The following is a 27,164-nucleotide window of genomic DNA, read 5'->3' on the forward strand; positions in this document are numbered from 1 at the left end:
AAAAAGAAAAAGAAAAAGAAAAAAGTATCCTTGAGGAGCTTTGATGCTTCAATTCCTTTAACAAAATGGCTGTTATGTTCTTTTATTCTCCTAGAAAAGGTACAAAAGAGTAGGAACAATTGCATTCATTAAAAGGCATTATCACTAAAAGTGAGTGAAGGTCCTCATAGAGATCATCGAAGAGTCACCCTCCTGTGAGATTGATTCAAGAAAGCAAAGCCAATGAGCATTGGGTAACAGCGGAATTAGCATCAAAATACAAGCAACAGGAAGAGGACACAACACTTGTCCCAACACTGGGAATAACTGTGAACAGGGGGACCCAGGCACACAGGAACTCCGACAGCCCAGTGGCACGGATTGCTTCCTGTCCGTCTAGGCTGGTGCCCTAGCAGACCTTGGGCACAAACTCTGCAGTGAGTCCCATAATACCCAGAGTAAGCTCTACTCCCAGGCACTCTAACAGGCCCAGAATCACAGGATCCCAGAGGCAGCTTGACTGAGGAGATCTGACACAACCAGGATCACAGGAAGGACAGGGCCCTATCAGATTTAGCCAGGGCAGGTAGCACTAGAGATAACCAGACGGCAGGTGGCAAACATAAGAAAATAAGCAACAGAAACCAGGGTTAATTGGCATCATCAGAACCCAATTCTCCCACCATAGCAAGTCCTGGACTCACCATCACACCGGAAAAGCAAGATTCAGATCTTAAAATCACTTCTCATGATGATGATACAGGACTTTAAAAAGGACATAAATGACTCCCTCAAAGAAATACAGGAGAACACAGGTAAACAGCTAGAAGCCCTGAAAGAGGAAACACAACAATCCCTTAAAGAACTACAGGAAAACAGGTAAAGGAAATGAACAAAACCATCCAGGATCTAAAAATGGAAAGAGAAACAATAAAGAAATCACAAAGGAAGGCAACCCTGGAGTTAGAAAACCTAGGAAAGAGATGAGGAGTCGTAGATGGAAGCAACACCAACAGAATACAAGAGATAGAAGAGAGAATCTCAGAAGCAGAAGATAGCATAGAAAACATTTACACAACAGTCAAAGAAAATGCAAAAAGCAAAAAGCTCCTAACCCAAAACATCCAGGAAATCCAGGACACAATGAAAAGACCAAACCAAAGAATAATAGGTATAGAAGAGAGTGAAGACTCCCAACTTAAAGGGTCAGCAAATATCTTCAACAAAATTATAGAAGAAACTTCCCTAGCCTAAAGAAAGAGATGCCCATGAACATACCAGAAGCCTACTGAACTCCAAATAGACTAGAATAGAAAAGAAATTCCTCCTGACACATGATAATCAAAATACCAAATGCACTAAACAAAGAAAGAATTTTAAAAGCGGTAAAGGAAAAAGGTCAAGTAACATATAAAGGCAGGCCTATCAGAATTATACCAGACTTCTCACCAGAGACTATGAAAGCTAGAAGATCCTGGGCAGATGTCATACAGACCCTACAAGAACACAAATGCCAGCCCAGGCTACTATACCCAGCAAAACCCTCAATTACCATATATGAAGAAAACAAAATATTCCATGACAAAACCAAATTTACACAATATCTTTCCACAAATCCAGCCCTATAAAGGGTATTAGATGGAAAACACCAACATAAGGAGCAAAGCTACACCCTAGAAGAAGCAAGAAAATAATCTTTCAACTAATCCACACAAACAAAATTCCATTTCTAACAACAAAAATAATAGGAAGTAACAATTACTTTTTCTTAATATCTTTTAATATGAAATTAATATTATCAACATATCCTAATCAATTGAAATTCAAAAGTATGAGGAATTAGAAATTTGTTGTCTATCTTCTGGTAGTCTCTCTAATTTGGTAATTGGAGAAATAGGTCCAATGTTGTACAATCCATATACACTTTCTGCTTGTTTGTATGTGACAGTGTCTTGCTGTGTACCACATAATGGTCTTGAAATCATGCTCCTGCTATCTCAGCCTCTCTATTAATGGATTGTTTATTTGATGTCTTTACACTATACTATGGTTTTCAGAACAGCTTACATATTTCAAAAGTATTTATACAGCCAAAAGAAATGTAGACAATTAACTTGGGAGGTGGCTTGTAAGAGAACAACAAAGAGTGAGACTGAATGCTTTGCTTGATGTTTGTAACTATTGTATCAATTTTGAAGAAGAGGACTATATGTTATTCTTTCTCTGAGATGAATGGTTTTCAAAATCATCACAACCAATGAACCAGATTCTTACTCTTACCTAATGTCTGTGCCACCCTCAAGCAGAACCATTGAAACAGTTGATGAATGATTTCATAGATAGACCATCTTAATACACACACCATTTCTTTTTTTGTTTGTTTGTTTGTTTTGGTTTTGGTTTTTTTTGTTTTTGTTTTTTCTGAGACAAGGTTTCTCTGTATAGCCCTGGCTGTCCTGGAACTCATTCTGTAGCCCAGGCTGGCCTCGAACTCAGAAATCTGCCTGCCTCTGCCTCCCAAGTGCTGGGATTAACAGCATGCACCACCTCCACCCGGCTAACACACACCATTTCTTAAATGAATGTAACCTGTTCTCTGTGGGCTGAGAAAAAGTCACTCACTCAAGTCAAATAGCTTTGATCATAGCAAGAAATCTGTATGCAAAAATTGTGACTTCAATTCATTCCTGGCCCAGCAGAACTATCAACTCTTAGCTTAGCTACTATGGAGGTAAAATCCTTTGATGATGTGAATGAAGGTCATTGAAGTACAGCCTTATTACAATGAACTCCAATGTCTAAAAATTGTTCTTATTTTGGACTTGTACCACAGTAAGAGCCAAGATTTTAAGCTCTACTAGCTCTACTAAAAACAAAACAAACAAACAAACAAACAAAAAGACTATATCTATTTATGTTCATTTAAAAAAAACTAGTAGTAATGTATTATTTTAAAATATACAGATTCTTCTCCTGCTTGCATTTACTTGTCAGCACTTCTGTTGGAACCTATTTCTTCAAGATTCTAGCTTCTACAGAAGGCCAGGTGAGAACAGTATTTTCTTTCTAGAGCCATGTCAAGTCATAGTTCACAAGTGGGAGACTCATCTACAACCATGATCAATAACCTCTTTAGAAAGTGAAGTCATCATTGACGATGGACAATTTGGAATCCATAATGGTGTTGAAAAACTGGATTCTGGATGGCTTACATGTCAGACTGAAATAAGATTGCATCTGCATTTTTCTGAGAAGCCTGTCTCAATTACCAAGAAAAAGTTCAAAAAAAAAATCTAGATTTAGGGTAAAGCTTACAATAGAGGGTCTGAAGGAAGAAGAAGATGATGATGATAAGATATCTCCCACTGTCCTTCACAAAATGTCCAACAGCCTAGAGATATCCTTAATAAGTGACAATGAATTCAAGTGCAGGCACTCACAGCCAGAATGTGGGTATGGCTTACAGCCGGATCGTTGGACAGAGTACAGCATACAGACAATGGAATCAGATAACCTGGAACTCATCTTTGACTTTTTTGAGGAAGATCTCAGTGAGGGTGATGTTCTTCCTGGACATGTGGGCACAGCATGCCTCCTGTCGTCTACCATTGCTTAGAGTGGGAGAAGCGCCAGAATCCTTACTCTTCCCATCATGAGCAGGAATTCCAGAAAGACTATAGGCAAAGTCAGAGTTGATTTTATCATCATCAAGCCATTACCCAGATATAGTTGTTCTATGCAGTCTTCATTTTCGAAGTATTGGAAACCAAGAATACCATTGGATATTGGACATCGTGGTGCAGGGAACTCAACGACTGCCAAGCTAGCTAAAGTACAGGAAAATACTATCGCTTCTTTAAGAAATGCTGCCAGTCATGGTGCAGTGTTTGTAGAATTTGATGTCCACCTTTCAAAGGACTTTGTGCCTGTGGTGTATCATGATCTCACCTGCTGTTTGACTATGAAAAGGAAAGTTGAAGCTGATCCAGTTGAACTGTTTGAAAGTCCAGTAAAAAGAGTTAACATTTGACCAACTCCAGTTATTGAAGTTTTCTCATGTGACTGCATTAAAAACCAAAGACCACAGACAATCTTTGTCTGAGGAGGAAAATGTCTTTTCTGAAAACCAGCCATTTCCTTCTCTTAAGATGGTTTTAGAATCATTGCCAGAAAATGTAGGATTTAATATAGAAATAAAATGAATTTGCCAAAACAGGGATGGAGTATGGGATGGCAACTTATCAACATATTTTGATATGAATGTGTTTGGGGATATGATTTTAGAAAATTTTTGGAAGAGGAGAACAGTATTTTCTTCATTTGATGCAGATATTTGTACAATGGTTCGGCAGAAGCAAAACAAATATCCCATATTATTTTTGACCCAAGGAAAGTCTGATATTTATCCTGAACTCATGGACCTCAGATCTCGGACAACACCCATTGCAATTTGTTTTGCACAGTTTGAAAATATCTTGCAGATAAATGCCCATACTGAAGACCTCCTTAGAAAACCATCCTATGTCCAAGAGGCAAAAGCTAAGGGATTGGTCATATTCTGCTGGGGTGATGATACCAACGATCCTGAAAACAGAAGGAAACTGAAGGAGTTTGGAGTAAATGGTCTAATATATGATAGGTATTTGTTTTTTGTAAAAAATATCCATGGAATTTTTCAAAAAGTGTAGTAGTTTTTAGTTTTTAAACTATTAAATTTAGTTAAAATTATGTAGTTCAGTCTAAAGTTTATCCCGACACTTGAGACCTTTTCCCAGATGTTGAGATGTCAAAAGTCACTTAAGCCCTAACCCAAATGTGTAATTTGTCTTAGAGTGTGGATACCTGCCTGCTTCACACTTGTTGTCTGTCAAAACTTCTTCTGCAGTTGTCTTAGTTACCGAGGTGATGAAGTTTGCAGTTCCAGAGGGTGAGCCCATGCCCATCATGGAAGTGTGGCAGCAGGCAGGCATAGTGCTGGAATAGTAGCTGACAGCTTACTTATGATCCACAAGCAGAAAACTTAGAGAGAGAGAGAGAGAGAGAGAGAGAGAGAGAGAGAGAGAGAGAGAGAGAGAGAGAGAGAGAGAGAGAGAGAGAGAGAGAGAGAGATGCAGGCAGGCAGGCAGGCAGACAGACAGACAGACAGACAGGCTCTGGTGTGAACTTTTGTAACCTCAAAGTTTAGTGCCTTATGACATACAAGGCCATGCATACCTCCTAATCTTTCCCAAATAGTCTACCAACTGGGGACCATATTTTCTCAGTGACCTCATTGAATTCTGTGGCTTTTTATATCTCTATATATTACCAGTGATGCATGTATCCAACTCAGGATACATTTCCCTGACTTTTTAAAACTTTTATGTCCCTTACTTACCATTTTGATTTCAGCATAAATGGCCTCTCAGCTTATTCTGCTTTCTCAGGCTAAATCCTTGAAGTCTTCCATTGCAGTGTTCTTTAACCTCTCATTCCTACTCTCCTCTGGGATCTTTCCTTTCAGAACATCCTTCAATGAGCTATTTCTTTTTCTTTAGAGAATAACTCCTGTCCACTGAAATGTCACTTGTACAAGGACTACACTATTTTAAATAGTATCTTCTGTTCACAGGGTGCTTCACTTTGCTCAAGATCATGTATCACTGATACACATGCATGTAACATGTTATACTGTGTGCCTTTTCCTTTTTGGCCTCTTAGGAAACTAGTACCCCGTTCCTAATGCATACATCAGACTGCACAAGGACAGGACATTTTGCTTTTTTTGTTTATGATCTTCAGAGGCTAGGACAGTAAGATATAGAATGGGATCAAATATTTGTTGACTAGAAAAAAAACCCAGCTTCCCAGGGATTGGTATGTAAGATGTAAGTTTAATAGCTGCTAGTACTTAGAAAGTTGCTTTAGTAGAAAGATGTTTTAGGCTGTAAAAAAACATTGATTTGATGGAAGCACAAACTTTTGACCAGAACTGCTTTAAGAAAACACAAAAATATACTTTCCTTGGATTAATTCATACTACTCCTTGTCCTAATAACTTATTCTTTAATAAAGATTTTACTCCCCCCCCAAATATATACAGTTAATATGTTTGGAGTCATTTAAAATTTATATTGAGTAAAATGTATGCATTTTCAGTTTGCATGTAGACAAACATCTACATAAGACTGTTCAATTGATTGTTGTTTTATGTCAAACAACTTTTATAATACTCATTTTTATTGTTACAAATTTTATAAATTTTAAAGAATATGACAAAATTAAAAAAATGGCCAGGCGGTGGTGGCGCATGCCTTTAATCCCAGCACTTGGGAGGCAGAGGCAGGTGGATTTCTGAGTTCAAGGCCAGTCTGGTCTACAGAGTGAGTTCCAGGACAGCCAGGGTTACACAGAGAAACCCTGTCTCAGAAAAAAAAAAAGAAAGGTATTGCAGGTATTTTGAATGGGGGTCTCTGGGAGAAGTTGGGGTACAAAAGGGAAAGAAGAGTGTGATGTAATTTTATTTACTTAAAATATGTCTTTAAATGTTGAGAAATTCAGATAAACTGAAATTATATATCATTTCTCAGCATAATGCAATAAAACTTAAATCAATAAAAAATCTTTTAAAAAACTTTTTTAAAAGGCATTATCACATCAGAGCAGAAGAGAGCAAGGTTAGGAGAAGACAGTAGAATAGACTATCTTAGAAATTAAAAGGGGAACTGAACTCTTTTATTTTTGGTTGTGAGCCTAGCCTTTAATGGCTGAGCCATCTCTCCAGCCCAAAAGATGCTCCAACATGTAATAAGGAAACATGTTCCACTATGTTCATAGGAGCCTTATTTATAATAGCCAGAAGCTGGAAAGAACCCAGATGTCACTCAACAGAGGAATAGATTTAGAAAATATGGTACATTTACACAATGGAGTACTTTTCAGCTATTAAAAACAATGAATTTATGAAATTCTTAGGCAAATGGATGGATCTGGAGAATATCATCCTGAGCGAGGTAACCCAATCACAAAAGAACACCCATGGCATGCACTCACTGATAAGTGGATACTAGTCCAGAAGCTTGGAATATCCAAGATACAATCCACAAACCCCAGGAAACTCAAGAAGAAGGAAGACCAAAGTGTGGATACTTCCATCCTTCTTAGAAGGGGGAACAAAATACCCATGGAAGGAGTTGCAGAGACAAAATGTGGAACAGAGACTGAAGGAAGGACAATCCAGAGACTGCCCCATCTGGGGATCCTTCCCATATATAATCATCAAATTATTTTTTATTCCTTTCTGATTTGAAGACCAGTAAAGATATTAAAGAGAAGAATTTAGAATCTACTTTTGAACAAACACCTTCATCATTCATCATGAAAAGGTTCAGGCAAAAACTATCAAATGATAGTTTCTCATAAGGAATACCCTTGAAGAAAAGTACACATTTAGTGACTTTGGAGAGAAAATTTCTTCTAAGGTCCAAATTTATTCCATAGCATATTACTCAAATTTATTTCACAGCATATTACTCATTCTGGAGAGAAACAACATAGTTTTAGACAGTTTTGAAAAAGTTTCAGATACCACTATGTCCTATTAAAAGGCAAATACATTCTAGAAAGAAAACTTATAAACATAGTGAATGTGCAAAAAATCCAAAGACAGGTCATACTTTGTCATTAAAGAATTAATAGCAGAGAGGAGCCTTATAAATGTAATGGTTGTAGAAGAGCTTTTAGCCATAGTTCATCTCCTACTGACCATCAGAGAACTCATATTGGAGAGAAACCTTATAAATGTAGTATGTGTGCATCATTCACTAACAATTTTTTATTCAATATCAGATAATTCATACAGATGACAGACCTTATAAAATGCAATGAATGTGAAAAAGCTTTCAGTGACTGCTTATCCTTCATTAAATATCAGAGAAAGTTATAGCAGAAAGAAACCCTATGACTGCATTGATTTGGGGAAGCCCTTCACTGATGTCTCATATCTTATACAACATCAGAGAACTCATTCTGAGGGAAAAAAGCTCTATGAATGCAATGAATGTGGAAAAATATTCACTGGCCATTTAGCCTTTATGCAGTACCAAATAGTTCACACTGTTTCCTGCCATCAGTTGCCTTATAAAAAGAATCACCAGCTCCACTTTTTAAATTTTGGAAATATTCATGGACCCCTACAGAAAGATGAGTAGCTGATGTCTGGCCTGCTCTTAGCCAACTGCTATAACCTTTTTCTAGTTTCTTACTTTCTACCTTGTATTCTTTCACCCTTTTTTTGTTTTTAATTTCCCCACTTTGTGCTGTGGAATTACAAAGTTTGGCTTTGAATTCTAACAGCAGTCAACAGAAATGTAAACAAAAATAATAATAGCTAATTCTTTTTCACCAAAGCTGTAGAAAACTAGCCACAATCCTGGGTCAGAAAATATTCACTGAAAATGTAATTTCTGAAGACTTTATTTCTCACCTCAGCCTTTGCTAAGAATAAGAATTTTTACCTCAGAATTCTTTTTCCTGGCTAGTTTCTCATCCACAAAAAAAAAAAAAAAAAAAAAAAGATTTGTGGTGTCATCTTTCAGGGTACAGGCTACAGCTGGGACTTAGTCTAAAATATCACTGCTGTCCTCCAATGATGGTCTCTAGTATCCTTGCAATGCTTTGTGCAACTTTTCTAGCACACACACACACACACACACACACACACACACACACACACACACACACCATCCACCACCCCTATCCCCTGCCAGGAATCCTGGAGAGCATCCTCATTATGGAAAGGCTCAAGAAGTAAATAAAGCAAGGTCCAGAAAGTTTTTGAAGTTAAAGAAGACCCTCACTTCCACAAGTTTTTATATATGTAGTAAAACCTTGCTATATGTAGAGGAGACTGATTAGCCAAACTGTTTGAAGGTTGTTCGGTAGCTTTGGGGATGTAGCTTTCATTCTGTCACAATGCTGGAGTGTACTTTGTGGTGGTAAGCATTTAATCTCAGTCAGGGGTTTCTATCCCACCCTTGATCATTCAGTTTCCAGATAAAAGACACAAAACCTTTGTATTTATAATAAGCCTTTAAAGTACTAGAGCTGGGCAGATATAAACCCTGTAAGCTATTATTCCTACTTCCCTATAAATAACCCTGAGTTATAACTTGCCATGTTTCATCTGGGCTGCTCTTAACTCCAATTGGCCAGTCCTCATGGCCATGTTTTCATGACTCATCTACCCTATGGTGTCTCCTCTCTCTCTTTTCTCTCTTTTCTCCTTGTGGTCTCCTCAGACCCCAGGCCCAGAACCAAAGCCTTCTCTACCTCTCTTCTACCCAGCTATAGGCTGTCAGCATCTTTATTCAACCAACAGTTTTAAATTAAGGAGCAAGTTCATATGGCATTACTCTCATCCCTGAGGGGACCAGTATTTAGCATTATAATACATAGCAACAGACCAAATCTCAGTGGTACTTTCTGGTAAAACAACGGCTTTAGAGTTGCCCATGCTTTCGTAAGTACCCTACCACCCATCATACTCAGGGTTCCTGGTATCTTCTCCACCTGGCTTATCCCTTGCTTGTTCTGCAATCTTTATTTCTTTTCTATGGAAAGGAATAGGAATTCAACTTGAATCTCCTTTAGGGAAGTTTTGTCTTTCTGGTTTTGATATAGCCTATAAGTGATTTTTTTTTTTCCTTTAAAAAGAGGTCTTTTAAAAAACAAAACGAAATAACAAAAAAAAAAGGCTTAAAGCTGTGTCTTAGTTAGGGTTTTCCTGCTGTGAACAGACACCATGACCAAGGCAACTCTTATAAGGACAATATTGAATTGAGGCTGGCTTACAGGTTTAGAGGTTTAGTCCATTATTATCAAGGTGGGAGTATGGCAGCATGCAGGCGGGCATGGTGTGGGAGGAGCTGAGAGTTCTTCATCTTCATTGCAGACCAGTAGGACAAGACTGACTTCTAGGCAGCTAGGATAAGGGTTTTAAAGCCCATGTGGTGGGCAGACACAGTGATAGAACTATTCCAAAAGGCCACATCTACTCTAACAAGGCCATACTTCCAAATGGTGCCGCTCCCTGGCTAGGCATACTCAAACCACCACAAGCTGTCCTCCCACTTTCTGCTTTCAATAAGGCAGCTATTATCTAATGTCTGGATGCTGTACTTATTAAATTTATTCATTTTACCTTTTGTTCTGTTTTACTTTGTATGCTACCATGAGGTATGCTTCCCTGAACATCACTTCCATTCTATCCCTAAGCATGAAAGGATAGATCAATAGTTAGTCCATGTATTATTAGAATTTTTCCAGCTGCATTTGTGTGTGTGTGTGTGTGTGTGTGTGTGTGTGTGTGGTGCTTGGGATTACGTCCTAGATGTTGTACTTGCTAGGCAAACACTTTAACACTGAACTACAGCCCCATTCCTCAGGTTCAATATTTTGTTTTGAGACAATGCCCTATTATTTTATCCAAACTAGCTTTGAACTTACATCTATGTTCCAACCTCCTGAATAGTTAGGGCTACTAGTGCAAACCACTGCATGTGGCATCAGCTGTAATTTACGATAAACCATAAACTGACCAGTTTAAGCAAAAGTGATAGATAACACCTCTTAACACATCCACTGCTGCCATGTGGTAGAACAGCTGTGATGACCTACAGGAGATCTTAGCCTACAGTAATGACAACAAAATCAATAAAAATATACAGAAGATACCTAGTTCTGAATGTAATTGGGTTGTTAACAGGATCTCTGAAGGAATTTCACAAAACCCTCCCCTGACTCTCCCTGATGCGCCAACCTTCCCAGCTTCATGTTGACAGGCAAGGACTGACTGTGAGAGGCACGATGGCTATGGAGGATGGGTCTTTTGGGTGATGCAGCTGTCTGTGGGTTGCCCCTGCTAAAAATGGAGGGAGCAGACTCTTTAATCTGTTAGGCCTTTCCTACTTTGGAGTGAATAAACATCCAGGATAGGCAGAGTAATTCAGCAAATGACCAAAGAATCTATCTTCTGCTGTAGTGAAAGCAACTTGTTCTGTTTCATAGACTCTACAAACACACAAGTAAAACATTTGGGGAAAACTTTGTTAAGTGGTCTTAACCAGTCTCCAGTAAACGCTATCTGGTTGCAGGCATTTTACTTGGCTGCCGAGGAAATAACTGGAAGCAGTAATCTGCTACACGTCCTTCTTTGGATGCTAATTCATAATGATCCCCAAATCTGTCTTGGTACACTTTTCATTTGGATTGGAAACTGTAAACTTTAGATTGATACATAACTGTTTAAGTAGTATGAGCAGTATTTCCTTTAAGAAATGCCTATGTTCCTCTGGTTGGCATTTAAATTTGTTAGCAAAACTAGATATAATAATCCTCAGCCTCAGAGTTCTGACAGTCTAGTAGGTGCACATGACAACAAAGTAAATGTGAAGTTGTTCCAGCCACTGGGACGCCAAACTAGAAAGGTTAAATTTATGCTCCCACTGAGGGCTCTGGTAAGTACAGGGGTAAAGGGATGCTCCACAGGATCTTGAGGAGATGCTCTGTGACAAGGAGGATGGTACTAACTCTAACCCTGGAACAGACCCGGACCAGGAAGGTCGCCTCGCCCACGTGCTCCCAACCGATGCCTCCAGCATCCGGGCACATGAGCAACCAACGGTCCCCGCTCCCGTACCGTTGGGGTGAAAACAGCTCCGCAGCAGCTCCTCTGGACAGTTGTAGGCGACATGATCTCCTCCAAGGTGGCGCCAGGGGAGGAGGAGCAGGAGGAGTCACCGTCTAAGGTGGCGCCTGGAGAGGAGGAGCAGCGGGAGGAACCATTGGAAGGCCAACTGGAAGCTGTGCCACCTGATGAGGCGAGCCCTAGCTGGACCACCGGGCCGCCATCGGAGCGCCTGCCGCCGCTGGGTCAGGAGGCACCTCCGCCACGTCGCTGCCACACCGACTGCTTGGAAGCACCGCTGTCACGCTGCTTCCAGCGCTTTGGCGCCATAGTGGGCGCGAACCCCTGGCTGTTTTTGCTTGGGCCTGCACTGCTGACGGCCTCGCTGGGCACCGGCCTCATTTTCCTACCCAAGGAAAAGGAGAACCTGGAGGAGCAGTACACACCAATTGGCAGCCCGGCCAAGGCAGAGCGGCGTTTTGTGCAGGGTCATTTCAGTACCAATGACACTTACCGCTTCTCTGCCTCCAGGACCAGCTCCGAGACCAACTTCGCATCCATCTTGGTGGTGTCCCTCTCCGACTCACTGCTGGAGCCGGAAACATTCAAAGAGGTGAGCAGGCTGGACCAAGCGGTGCAGGCGCTGAAAGTTGTCCAGGAAAATGGAACACAGATCCTATACCAAGAGGTGTGTGCCAAGTACAAGACGCTGTGCGTGCCGCCCAACCCTCTGCTGTATTCCTGGCAGCAAAACTCGTCGCTGAATCTGTCGGACCTCACCTTCCCTATCCACAACACGTCCACCCAGCTCATCTACTTAGCGGGTTTCTTTGGGGGAAATGTTTTGGGCCAAACGACAGGAAGAAGTCAACGCCTAGTGGAGTCCAGAGCGATGAGACTGCTGTACTACCTCAAGACGGAGGACCCTGAGGACAGTGAACATAGCCAGGCATGGCTGACTCACTTTCTTGACCATTTTAATGACATGAAGAGCGGTCTGGCCCTGGAAGAGATAGAGGTATTCTGGAGGCTAGGGTTTGCAAGGGAGCCCAATAAGGGTAGAGATAAAATGATCCTTGAATTAAAGCTGGGAATGCTCAATGGAGTGCTTAGAGTGAAAACCTATTGTAGCATGGATGACGCCACAGATCATAAATGTTTTGGCATCATTCTGGTCTATACACAAATCCTGTGTCGATAATTCCGTTTAGTATAGAAACTAAGTTTCACATTTGGTGTAGGGTTTGGTTTTCTAATTAAGTCACTTGAAAATTATTTCTTTTAGTGACTCCCTCCTCTTGTTCCTTGGAGTCCTTAAAGCCTGTTTGTATCTAGTGAAAATAAGACAAAACTTTCACGGTCTGTCATGCTATATTAGAAGACAGATAGTTAGCTCAGCCTTTTTTAGGGTAATTATAGATAAGGAACCTAGTTTAGTGTTAAAGTACATGTTGTCTGATAAATTTCTGGGCCAGCAATTTCAATATATAACTCCAGTGAAAGTGAATATTTACTGGAAGGCCAAGTGTTTCCTAATGAGATACTGATATTAAAATATGAGAAGATAGCAATCTAACAAGATTTATAAAATGCCACACTTTCCACAGTTGTTAAGGAGGACAGGTTTCACAGTTGTGTATAAAACTCAGTTTTGGGTTTGCATTTTAAAGGAAACATCGGAAAGCATGCTGCAGATTTTATGTGTAGAAGCAAATATCCCACTTTCCACAGTGTGCCCATCAACAAGCTGATGCATCCAGTAGTGTTTGTACTTTTGACACAACCTATAATCTGGATTTATTCCCTGGGCATGTTTTTCGTTGCAGGTGGTCTACTTTACATCCCTTTCCAGACAGCTGGAGTTTGAGGCAACCTCCAAGACCGTGATCCCCCTGTTTCACCTGGCATACATTTTAATCATACTATTTGCAATTGTATCATGCTCCAGGTAAAACTGTTAACTTTTTTTTTAAACTTCTTACTTCATAGTAATATTGTGATAGAACATATATACTTTGTAATATTTCATTCTAAGTGAATAATTTGGTAATATTAATTATATCCATACTATTTATCCAACTCAACTATCTGCTTCACAAGTTTTTTCCATCACTATTAATAGATACTCTATATTCATTATGCATTAACCTGCTTATCCCTCTCCTAGAGACCCAGACAAACTTTAGTCTACTTCATACCTCTGATTTTGCCAACTTTTCCCTTCTGTTCTTTATAGGTTACTTGGTCTAAGGCATTTGTTATAGAAAGCAGAAAAGATGAAGAAATGTCTGTCAGCTTTAGTTTTTATTTTCTTTCCTAGTTTTACAGATTTCAAATTATTAAATTGATTTTTTCTCTTTTAAAAAAAGTAGGAATCTATTGTCATATATTTGCCTTGTCACTTCATTCCACAAGTTACAGTGTTGTATTAGTTACTTTCCTGTCGTTGAGATAGAAACCATGACTAAAAGACACTTAAAGGAGAAAGATTTCATTTTGGCTTTTTTTTTTTTTAAGATTTATTTATTATATTTAAATACACTGTAGCTGTCTTCAGATGCACCAGAAGAGGATATCAGATCTCATTATGGGTGGTTGTGAGCTACCATGTGGTTGCTGGGATTTGAACTCAGAACTTTCAGAAAAGCAGTCAGTGCTCTTAACCACTGAGCCATCTCTCCAGCTCCCTTGGCTTGTTTCTTGAGGGATACAGTTGATCATGGAGCAGGGAGCTGGCTGTTCACATTCCATCCACACATAGGAAACAAAGACAACAAGAAGTGGAGTGAGGCTACAAACCCTCAGAGCTGGTCCCCAGTGACATACTTTCTCTAGCCAGGCTCTACCACCTAAAGCTTACATAACTTCCTCAAAACAGTACCAAGTGTTAAGGAACTAAGGACCAAGTATTCAAACACATAAGCCCATGGAGGACATATTTCATTCAAACTAACACATTCTGTCCCTGGTCCCAAAGGGCTCATGGCCATCTTATGATGCAAAATGCATCTAGTCCAACTTTAAACATCCCCACAGTAATAGCTAAATAAATGGTTCAGCAGTTAAGAGCACTTGCTGTTCTTGCAGAATACCTGGATTCAGTTCCCAGCACCCCACATGGTGGCCAACAACTGCCTGTAACTCCAGTTCTAGTTAGCCTGACCATCCCTTCTCATCACCATAACTGTGGTACAAGATTATATACATAAAAAATTATAAATCTTTTATTTAAATTCCCACAGTTTTAACTTTTAGCACTGTTAAAAGTCAAAGCCTCCTCTGAGACTCAAGTTAACTTCTCAACTGTGATCCCTGTTAAAAAATAGAGACTTCCCTTATAAAGTGGGATTGAATACACATTACCCTTCTGAAAAGGGGGCATGGGGACATAGTGAGGACATAGTAGAGGAAAGGAAGACTGAAACCCAGAAGTGCAAACACAACATTTTGTATTTCTGGTATGTGGAACTTCAGTTTCAAGGGCTTAGATGCCTCAGCCATTGTAGCTATGTTGCCTGTAGTCCCTCTCTTGGGCTTGTTCCATTCTCTATATGCAGTTCTCCTTGATATACGTCTCACGATTTTGGCATCTTCAACATGTTAAGGTCTCAATTACATTCTAGACTTCATCTTTACAGCATCACAGTGGCCTTTCAGATACTCTGACCTTGGCAGATGTTGCTTGGCCTCAGTGGTTCTTTGACACTGTGGAGGAGAATCAATGATCTTCTCAATTTTCTTTAAAAATTTTTTTATCTCTGTTTAGCTCTATACCACATTTTTCTTTTTTCTTTTTTTTCTTTTATTGGTTATTTACTTTTCAAATGTTGTTCCCCCCTTCCCGGTCTCCCCTCTGCCATCCCATCCCCCTCCCCTTTGCCTCTAAGAGGGTGCTCCCCCACCCACCCACCCACCCACCCAGTGGGTTATCTGGTTTATTGGAGTCTTAACTTCTTGAGTCCTTTATGTATTTTGCATATTAGTCCTCTGCCAGATATAGGGTTACTGAAGATCTTTTCCTGATTTGTAGCTGCTGTTTTGTCCTATTGTCAGGGTCCTTTACCTTACAAGAAGCTCTTCAGTTTCATGAGGTCCCATTATTAATTGTTTTTTGTTTGTTTCTTTCTTGCTTTTGTTTTTTTGGTTTTGCTTTTTTTTTTTTTTTTTTCTCGAGACAGGGTTTCTCTGTCTAACCCTGGCTGTCCTGGAACTCAACTTTGTAGACCAGGCTGGCCTCGACCTCAGAAATCTGCCTGCCTCTGCCTCCCAATTGCTGGGATTAAAGGTGTGCACCACCACCACCTGGCCCCATTATTAATTGTTGATCTTAGCGCCTGAGCCATTGATGTTCTGTCAGGAAATGGTGTCTCCTTTGTTCAAGGCTATTTCCTACTTTTACTTCTATGAGATTTAGTATATCCAGTTTTATGTTGATCCACTTAGACTTGAGTTTTGTGCAGGGTGATGAATATGGTATATGAGCATTCTTCTACATGCAGACATCCAGCTAGACCAGCACCATTTGTTGAAGATGATTTATTTTTTCCATTGCATGATTTTGGCTTCTTTGTCAAAAATCAAGTATCTATAGGTGTACTGGCTGGTTTTGTGTGTCAACTTGACACAGTTATCACAGAGAAAGGAGCTTCAGTTGGGGAAGTACCTCCATGAGACCCAGCTGTGAGTCATTTTCTCAATTAGTGATCAAGGAGGTAGGGCCCCTTGTGGGTGGTGCCATCCCTGGACTGGAAGTCTTGGGTTCTGTAAGAGAGCAGGCTGAGCAAGCCAAGAGAAGCAAGCCAGTAAGGAACATCTCTCCATGGCCTCTGCATCAGCTCCTGCTTCCTGACCTGCTTGAGTTCCAGTCCTGACTTCCTTTGGTGATAAACAGCAATATGGAAGTAAGTTGAATAAACCCTTCCCTCCCCAACTTGCTTCTTGATCGTGATGTTTGAGCAGAAATAGAAACCCTGACTAAGACAATAGGTATGTGGGTTTATTTCTGGGAGGACCAACAGAGTCAACTAACCTGGACCTCTGGGAGCTCTCAGAAACTGAGTCATTAACCAAAGAACACATATGGACTAGAATGAGGTTCCTGGCACAAATGCAGCAGATGTACAGCTCAGTCTCCCTGTGGGCCCCTCATAACTAGAGCAGAGGCTTTCCCTAAAGCTGTAGCCTGACTATGGTATTCATTCCCCAACAGGGTTGCCTTGTCTGGCATTAGTGAGAGAGGATGTGTCTAATCTGGTAGAGACTTGACATGCCAGGTGGGGTTATATCCAGGGGGACTCCCACCCTCTCAGAGGAGAAGGGGAGGGGGAAGGGGGAGATTCTTACTAGGGGAGGGACCAGGAGGAGGGCAGTGCTTGAGACGTAAATAAAAGAATGAGAAGAGGCATATTGGATAAAAGATAAATATTTAAATAAATATATTGATGAAACAAATTATTGAATTTTAAAAGAATTTTTTTATTTCGTGTATGTGTTTTGCCTGCATGTATCCCAATGTGCTGCACACATTATTGGTACATGGAGGACAGAAGATGGTGGTGAATCACCTAATGATGAACCACTATATGGATGCTGGGAACCAAGCCCTGGACCACTGGAAGAGTGGCCAGTGCTCTTAACTGCTGAGCCATTTCTCCAGTATCTTTTCTAACTTCTTTAAGAAAGAGGTTTTTTGAGGTCTGAATAACTATTAAGCCCTTCACTATGTTTTCTTGAAGGTTATTCTGTGGTAGTTTCTATTTTCCTTCATATTTGCCTGTTCACTCACTAGGTGACATGTTTTCAGCCTCACTTTAATTTTCTGGAACTCCTAGTGATCATGCATTTTACACTGCCCCCAAATAACATTGTTAGCTGAAACATCATTTGTGGTTATCGTATGACATTCTTTTCTTGGGAAGACACAACACATATCTATTCACCCAGAAAGGGAACTCACAACAGATCAAAGTAATGATTGCAACAGAGTTAGTTTGCTGACCTAACGAGTTTTTAAATGGGATTCCTAACAGGAGTATGGGTTAGGGATACTTATAGGAGCAGGGATGACTCAAAAAAAAAAATATCTGCATCACCAGGGAGCACAGCTTAACATGGGTGATGACTTAATGAAAGACACATCCCTAGAGCTCTGTAACACTTAGCTGGATAGACTGAGGATTTTTCAGTGGCTTGGCTATTCAGTCTCCTCTCCTAGCAGGGTCTATGAGAATCTTGCAAGGCTTTGCTTTCCCAGCTGTTTCCGGAGCTGCCTCCTCCTTCCTGGAATGAGAACAGGTAAAACAAACAAACAAACAAAACAAACAAACAAAAACAAAAAACAAACAAAAAAAAAAACCCAAAACTTTACCTTTTTGAATGTGATCAATGTCATTGCATTCCTAGTTTTCATCCTCACATTTAGGGTCCTAACCTGTTTTCTTTTCCCTATAATATATTTGTAAGTGTAAGTATCGGTCATTGTTTTGAAACAATTTCTAGTTTCAAAAGCCTAAAACCTGGAGTGTATTGCCAAGATTTTAAAATATACTGTTAGGGTAGAGAGATGGTTTAAGAGTCTTTGTGTTTGCTCATGCAGAGGAGCCATGCTCAGTTCCCACAACTCAACTGGTGGCTTATAATAAGACATCTTAATCTGACTTCTGTGAGACCAAGTGTGGATGTTATGCCTATACATATATGCAAGCAAAAAACACACAGAAGGAAATAAACCTAAAAATTTAAAAAGTGTATTGTGGCCAGTGGGGTGATAAGGCATAATATCAATCTTTAAACATGTCTTGTATTTATGTTCTTTTCTGTTGTCCTGACCAGAAAATAGATTGGTTATTCAGAATGTATTGTGTTCAATTTTTTCTTTTTTCAAATTACCAACCTTTCTATAGAGCCCACAGCAGTAAGTACATAAACATCACGAAAATCATTTAAAACAATGTTTTTATACTTTTAGCCACAGCACTCACTGAACTAATTTGAAATTGCAAACTATTTATACTATGTTTATATCTAGTTGAAATTAGGGGTTAGGTGAATAAAAAACTGGAAACCTGCTGCATTTCAAAGTTTGTCCTTGGCTGTGGTTTGAATGAGTCCTGGTTCATGTTTTGGAAACTTGGTTTTCAGTATTGTGATATTAGGAGATTTTTTAGAAGCAAGATCTATCAAAATCGATAGATCACTGGGGATGCCGCCCTCTTTTTGTCTTATGGGACCCCCATTATTTCCCAAAACAGGAAGTTGTTATGAAAACAGCAACATCCTAAATCCTGGATCTTAAATCTATCAATTTTCCTATATTTCCTTTTGTTTTTAATCTCTTAAGCACTCCCACCACAATGACATGCTATAACACATGTTATAACACAGTGAAAGAAGCCCTTGTAAAGATCCTATATCATCCTATTGAACTTTCAGAATTGTGAACTTAAGTAAATGTTTTTCTTTTTGTATCCAGCCACACATATTTTGCCATAGTAACAAATTAACCAAGCCACCACCTATTACATGCTGTGCTTCATCCATACCCTTCTGAAAGTCAGAGTTAACCATTCGTAGTGCTTAGCAAATTTCTATTCTGAAATGGTAGTCAGTGGATTAGTGCTCAAAAAGTTACATAAGAATCACCCAGGAATGTTTATAGATTCCTGACTTTATTGTTCCCTCTATTTCTGTGAGTTGTCAATGTAATGGTTTCTGTTAGTTTAAGGTCTCCAGCAGACAGATATGGAAATTGTCAGTCCAGAGGCTTCTGCCTAGGTGTCTTAAGTCAACAACCAATGAGTAGGATTTCAATATTAGAAGCTACTATCATAAGTTCTTATCTTTCCCTCTAAATTAACAGGCTGGACTGTATAAGGAACAAAATGTGGGTTGCAGTCTTCGGAGTGTTTTCCGTCGCCATGTCAGTGGTGAGTGGCTTTGGCCTGATGCTGCACATTGGGGTCCCATTTGTGATCATAGTTGCAAATTCACCATTTCTTATTCTTGGTGAGTAAAAAAATTATGAAGCTGTGTTAAATCTGTAGATATGTTCAGTAGATAAGAGAATGCATTTTGTTTAGCTGGTTCAAACAACAGAAAGAACAAATTATCTGTCTTCATAGTTGGAAAAATATAATACCCTAGACAAATAGAGGAAAGAAATATGGCCATTAGTTCACACATAGAAAACAAAATAGAAACCCTGAAAATACAAGAAGAAATATTTTGTATCAAGGGATACACATTAATCTAGAAATCAAAATGAAAACAAAAAAAGTGTTATTTTTTCTTGATTAATCAATACTAGTGAGATCATTTTGGAATGTTGATATAAATGAGCACTCTCTAGATTCTGCTGTAGGAAAAGTATAAATTGGTTTGCATTCCCCCAAGTTTGTAGCAAATCAAAGAACTTAAAAAGTGAGGGCTATAGACAAGGAATTTCACTTCTATAAAATTTATCTGGTAAATGTAATTGATCATAAATAGAATAAATAGGTTTATTTTGGTATGTTTTGAATAAGAAAATATTGAAAGCAACTTGATCCCACATCAATATGGAATTTGTCAAATCAAACATATTAAAACATTGAAACCATATTTGACCTTTAAAAAATACAAATATAATTAAATGAAAATTACTCATTATAAAACAAGATAACTCTCCCCCCCTCCAGCAATGAGCAAAGAGGTACCTCGGTGGTGGTGGTGGTGGTCTTAGATCAGTCAGAGGCAGAGCAGACGGCAGGCCTTTGTTCATCATAGCCTGATGCCTCGCTTGGTGGCCAAAGATGTTTTATGTCTAGGACTTATAAAATTCAAATCAAATCCAGGCAGCAGAGTGGAAGGAGGAAGACGGAGACCTGCATTCAGTCATGCCATCCAAAGACCTGCACTCTGGTGCGCCTCACAGGCAGGCCATAGACATTTACTTGCTGGAGGATGTCACCCAAGGGCTCGCCAGCCATGTGTCCAGCCTGTAGCAGTGCCACCACCATGTGCAAGTGTGTGGTGGACAGATGAGACACTGAAGTGGAGCAGCTTGAGCATTATGAAGAGAAGTGGATCTGGAGATTGAGGGTGGAGAGGAGTAGTCTGTTGGGAGTGGCCAGCCCTGCCATCAGGGGCTGTGGTGAAGTCCCAGCCCAAGCTGCTGCTGAGGGCCATGTCTGGGTGCTTGCTTATGCGCAGCAGGGGTCAGTGTTAATGTTCATGGCTCATATTACAGCTATAGAACATGGGGATGTCCCTAGTCATGGCAGCCACTGGGGGCTACATGGATGTGCAGGGGCTATGCAAAAGTGGCCCTGACCCTCACTGGCTGCAGTGTTCTGGATAGCTGGTCCCATCTCTCACCAGCTGCAGCACTTGGGAGAGTAGGCCTGCAGGGTACCTCACCCAGGCAGCACAGTGGAGCTGGCTCTAATAGCAGGGGTTTGGGTGAGCTGGCCCCAAGGGTATGAGTGTGAGAGAGCTGACCCTAGGGACACATCTGCTGTGGAGTGGCACAGGCACAGAGGTGATATCCTTCCCACCCAACCCTATTCTACCTTCCACAGTAGCAAAAGCTACCCACAGGCTTATGAGTGTGGGAGAGCTAGCCCTGCTCCTCACCAGCTTTGGCACTTAGGTGACTGGGCCCTGTGCCTTGCCTGGGCAGCTCAGTGAAGCTGGCCCTGATGGTAAGGGCACAGATGAGCCAAACCTGAGGGTTTGGGAGCCAGAGAGCTGGTCCAGCTCCTCACAGGCTGCAGCACTTGGGAGAGTAGGCCTGTGCCTTCATTGGGCAGCACAATGGAGCTGGCCCTGGAGTCATGAGTGCAGGTGAGCCAGCCTCAAGGGCATATGAACAAGAGAACTGACCCTGTCTACTATTTGATATAGCATTGGAGGCCTAGCAGGAGCAGTGCTGGAGAGCTCACCCTGGTGGTGTGGATAAGGAAGAGCTGGCACACTGACCAGCTCAGCTACTACCCAAGGCTCTGAGTTGACACACCTCCAAATCAATATCATGAATAAATGGTTGGGATGTCTGAAAGTGCCAGTCTCGCTGATCCAAAGCTGCAGGATTTCCATGATACAGGGCAACAACAGGATAACTAGGAGGAAGCCTTGTGAGAATCGAGTATTGATTGTGTTACAGGAGCCAGAGATCTCAAACTAGACCAATGACTTGTTGCAATGAAAGTTTAAAAGTGAAAATGTGTGGACAGAGGGATATATTGTGAGACATATTGTAACACACTACAGATTCCATGATGATATGTTTTCTATGATTTGTGGGTTTTGTGTGTTTTTTGAAGGGGAGTTGAAAGGCCAAAGGGCAGATATGAGGGAATGGGGAGATGAGCAAGAAAGGGATGCATGACATAAAACAAAGAATAAAAGCTAAACAAAAATAAAATACTTACATAGAATAAATTCTAGATGAGATTTTAAAAAGTGTTTTTTCAGGGTTATCCTTGAAAGGCAGATTATAGGGTTTTTTATGCTGTCTTTAGAATTTAAGAGTAAGCATACATGCACGTACACACATCAAACTATGCAATTGAGAGAAATATTTTCCCTTAGATAATGGGTTTATATTGTACATCAATTTAATCCTGCTTTTCAGAGTACACCCTCATGTTCATATACTCAGCTAGTGTGCCCACAGTTATAGTTGGTGGTTTTCCTCCTAGCCACTTTGTTCCCTGAAGTAATGACTCTGAGACTTAATATTTCATGAATAAATGCTTAGGCCATAAGCTTTGGCTCTCTTCCCTAAGTAGCTCATATCTCAATAATCTAGTTTATTCTAGTCTACTTTCTACCAATGGTTAGTTACTTCTCAGGTTTATGTGTTTCTTCCAGTGTTCAGAATCTTCCAGTGTTTGGAATCTCCCACGCCTGACTATTTCCCAGAATCCCATAATCCTCTCTGCTGGATTATAAGGATTTCCTATTTCCTGCCTCAACTCATTGGCCATAGGTTTTTTTTTTTATTGACACGTGATGCTTCCATACAGTTCAAGAGTTTCTCTTTTCACACAGTCATCAATAACTATAGTTAAGGGAGATGTGTTTACTGCAAGTCAGTCTGTATTCACTGTATTCACAGTACAGTGAGTTTGTTTGTACAAATTCAGTTTGTATTCACAGGAGTGTGTGTATACATTTGTATATGCATTTCAGCAACTTAAGAACTGTGAGGAGGCTGGGCAATGGTGGCACATGTCTTTAATTCCAGCCCTTAGAAGGCAGAGGCAGGTGGATTTCTGAGTTTGAGGTCAGCCTGGTCTACAAAGTGAGTTCCAGGACAGCCAGGGCTACACAGAGAAACCCTGTCTCGAAAAACCAAACCAAACCAAACCAAACCAAACAAACAAACAAACAAACAAAAACTGTGAGGAGAATTTCTGAATAAAATTCCATAAGTAATAAAGTCATTTCTTAAACATGTAAGAGACCAATGCATTCCATGCTTGGTCCTCAGTGTCTCTAATTGTTTCCTTTGTTCAGCTGGAGACTTCAGAGCTGCTAATCCTGGGGTGTCACAATTCAGACTATGACGATCCCTCTGTCTTTGTGCAAGTTTTGGATCTTTCTACCTCAGTCATGTACATGAATATCTGAACTATAGGCCAGCTGGTGATTCCCACTATTCTCCCACCTTAACTTGTAATCTATGAAAAAGAAGTAGAGATCAGCATTACAGTTCCAAGATTTACTGTAAAAGAAACATATGAATTAAAGCACACACAAGTGCAAGCAGTCCCAACTGTAGTCTAAAGTGAATTCATTGCCAATAGGATTGGACTCTAGTCTCCTTCCTTTTCTGTCTCCATTCTTTTTTGACATTAGTAACATCAAAGCTCTCAAACATTTCAGTTCTGTTTCAAGCCAATCATGAAATTGCATCATGGAAAGGATTCTGAAGATTTCAGTTTTGCACACCCCTCTCATCTCAGGACCAGTGAAACCACATGCTGGTTGTCAAATAGAGACCAGTGGGGATGTAGCAGAATTTTCCCTGTCTGATTAATTTAAATATTAATACAACAAGAAGCCTGTGATTGGCAGGGAAAAGGGAGGTGGAGCTAAGAGTTGCAGAGATAGGGAGCAACACAGGAGAAAGAAGGGGAGGAAGATGGAGGATAAACAGGATGATTCAGATTCTGAGTGGCTTGGAATAGCCACAGGTAGATATCATATAGGGATAGGATAATTGAGATAATTTGTCTAATCTAGGTGGGCAGCTTGTATCATCAATTGGCTCTAAAATTATTGTGTGGGCATCTTGTGAATTGAGAATCTATTGATATATAAATCTGACTGATTAATTATAAGCTTCTAGAGTTTTAATTTACTGAGTTACTGGAATTTGGGACTGCCGACCACAGGGAGTGGATGGCTGAGAAGGTACAGGTGGCTCCTAGGCAAGCTAAGTGGAGAAGACTGCTGATGGGAAAGTCAAGAGGCAAAGGTGGTGAGACTGGCAGGCAGAAAGTCGCACGGGAACTTGCAGACTTTTGTTTTGTTTTTTTTGAGACAGGGTTTCTTTGTGTAGCCCTGGCTGTCCTGGAACTCACTCTGTAGACCAGGCTGGTCTTGAACTCAGAAATCCACCTGCCTCTGCCTCCCAAGTGCTGATATTAAAGGCGAGCATCACCATGCCTGGCTGCAGATTTTTTTCAATATTTCCTGCAACATGGGCATACTAGATTTGTGTGTATGCTTGGGTGTATTTCTGTAGGTGCTTTAAACCAAATGGCTTTTTTAAAAACATGGCCTGATACTACCTATAATCACACTTACCAGTTTGCATTTCAAGTAACAGAATGTTTGATAGATGTATTTGTAATCTGGTTGAAATGGTTCATGTGATCAAAGATAGACTGCTGATGCTGCTTCAACTAGTATGTAATGGACATCAGGTAGGTGTCCTCATTTTATCATGAAGACACCCTGGTTAAACAGTAGAGTGTGCTGTGCATAAGCAACAGGTATGTGACTAAGACTTATTACAGAGGAATGAGTGAGAAATTCGGATATAAATTCAGAAACAGCCTGAGCAAACAGTGTTCAAGCAGACATTTGCAAGACGAACAATTGAAAATGTTCAGTGTTTTAACTTGTTTATTATTAATAAACTTGAAGACCTGTTCTTTTGTTCCAGGTGTTGGTGTTGATGACATGTTTATCATGATTTCTGCCTGGCAGAAGACCAGACTCTCGGAAAGTGTAAAAGATCGCCTCTCCGATTCATATTCAAAGGTGGCAGTGTCCATTACAATCACCACCATCACCAATGTCCTTGCTTTCTATACAGGAATCACCAGCTCTTTCAGATCTGTACAGTATTTTTGCATCTATACAGGAACAACACTGCTCTTTTGCTATTTTTATAGTATCACCTGTTTTGGAGCAATTATGGCTCTGGATGGTAAAAGAGAAGTTGCATTGTCCCGCTGGTTGGAAAAGCCAAACCAAAAATATTCCTCATTTAAAAAGTCCTGCTGTGTCCCATTCGGTTCAATGCCAGATGAACATGGAGAAGATAACCATCCAATGAATTTGTTCTTTAGAGACTATTTTGGTCCTTTTCTCACAACTTCCAAAGCCAAGTTTATTGTGGTACTGATATACATTTTCTACATCATAAGCAGTATATATGGGTGTTTCCAAGTGCAAGAAGGGTTAGATCTTCGGAATCTGGCAAGTGATGATTCCTATATCACACCCTACTTTAATGTAGAGGAAGATTACTTTTCAGATTATGGTCCAAGGGTTATGGTCATTGTTACTGAATCTGTTAACTACTGGGATAATGATATAAGACAGAAACTGGACAAATGTATGACACAATTTGAACAAAATGAGTATGTAGATAAAAATCTCACAGAGTTTTGGTTGGAGGCATATATGCAATATATGAATAACAGTGGAAATAATCCTAATGACAAGAATACCTTTATGAATAATATTGCAGGCTTTTTACAAATTTTCCCCATGTTTACATATGATATTAATATCTCCTCATCAAATGAAATCACTTCTTCCCGAGGCTTTATCCAGATTGTAGATGTTTCATCCTCAAGCAATAAGAAGAGAATGTTACTAAAGTTACGAGCTATAGCTGAAAACTGTGAAGTTCCCTTAATGGTATATAATTCGGCATTCATATATTTTGATCAGTATGCTGCAATAATAGAAAACACTGTTCGAAATGTCATGATTGCATCAACAGCTATGTTCATTGTTTCCTTATTGTTAATTCCTCATCCAGTGTGTTCCCTGTGGGTCACTTTTGCTATTGCTTCTGTGATTGTGGGAGTGACAGGTTTCATGGCATTCTGGAATGTTAATCTTGATTCCATATCCATGATTAATCTTGTTATTTGTATAGGGTTTTCTTTTGATTTTTCTGCACACATCTCCTATGCATTTGTTTCCAGTACCGAGCCTTCAGTCAACAAAAAGTCTATTGAGGCATTATATATGTTAGGTTATCCAGTGTTACAAAGCGCAATTTCAACAATAATAGGGGTGTGTGTTTTATCTGCAGCTAAAGCTTACATTTTCAGGACATTTTTTAAGATTATGTTCCTTGTTATGTTTTTTGGGGCTGCCCATGGCCTAATTTTTATTCCAGTATTCTTAACCTTTTTTTGAAAGTTTGTTTGAATATACAGTAACAAATAACCCTAACTAGTTATATAATTCCTGATGGCCTGAATTCAGTCTGATTACAAAATGCACTAATTAAGACTAGTCAGTAGAAAAAGAGAAATGAAATTAGAAGGGGGATTGTGGGGTAAGAAGAAGCAGGGGTAGGAGTGAGAGGGAAGGGAGGGTTATGTGGGATATAAAGAAGGCACATTGTATACATGTATGAAAATGTCTTAGTGAAAACCATTAACTTGTCTAATTGGTATATGCTAATAAAATATGAATTAATTAATATATTACTGAAAACACATAGAAAGTGTTAAAAATAAAAATAGTATCTACTTTAAAGACATTTCCTTGATTTGGAAGTCCCATATTAAGTTGTTCTTTAACATATTCTGAGAAAAATTAAAATTTCTTTACCAAATTAAGAAAAGTGTTATGTTTATTCTAATGTCTACAGTAAGTCTTCAATTATTTCTCTATTGCTGAAATAAAGATGGTCAAAATCACCTTTGTTGGGGTGGTGGGAGGATGGGACTGGGAGGAGAGGAGGGAGAGGGCCATAATTGGATGGTAAAGTGATTAAATTGCCTAGGGCCATGAAGGAGGGGTGACAGAGCTTCAGAACTCATAGAATTCACTAGGAGAGGCTTTCTCAGAAGACTAAGTGTTCTGAGCTGTTATGCAGTTCTGCTCTGCTTGTTGCCTTCACACCCCTCTTAATATAAGAATTGTATGAAAATTCTAAGGGGCTTCTAGTTCCTTTCTGGGAAGTATCACTGGCACTCACAATAATGCTTGACCTCTTTCAGACATTGCTGCTGGAGCAGATTAATGATTCAATCACCACACTAGGAAAGAACTTGGA

The 27,164-nt window shown here is 39.8% G+C and overlaps 1 protein-coding gene and 1 pseudogene across 1 annotated transcript; both read left to right on the top strand.

Moving 5' to 3' along the window:
• The first annotated feature begins 3,250 nt into the window (after window positions 1–3,250).
• Window positions 3,251–4,667, top strand: LOC116077864 (annotated as a pseudogene).
• Window positions 4,668–11,623: 6,956 nt separating this feature from the next.
• Window positions 11,624–26,720, top strand: Ptchd3 (patched domain containing 3). Its single transcript, XM_031353736.1, has 4 exons — window positions 11,624–12,662; window positions 13,471–13,592; window positions 19,503–19,648; window positions 24,801–26,720. The coding sequence occupies exons 1-4, from the start codon at window positions 11,709–11,711 to the stop codon at window positions 26,294–26,296; spliced, it is 2,718 nt and encodes a 905-aa protein (XP_031209596.1). The 5' UTR covers window positions 11,624–11,708; the 3' UTR covers window positions 26,297–26,720.
• The last annotated feature ends 444 nt before the right edge of the window (window positions 26,721–27,164 follow it).

The sequence above is a fragment of the Mastomys coucha genome, unplaced genomic scaffold (assembly GCF_008632895.1).
Source record: "Mastomys coucha isolate ucsf_1 unplaced genomic scaffold, UCSF_Mcou_1 pScaffold5, whole genome shotgun sequence".
Lineage (NCBI taxonomy): Eukaryota > Metazoa > Chordata > Mammalia > Rodentia > Muridae > Mastomys > Mastomys coucha.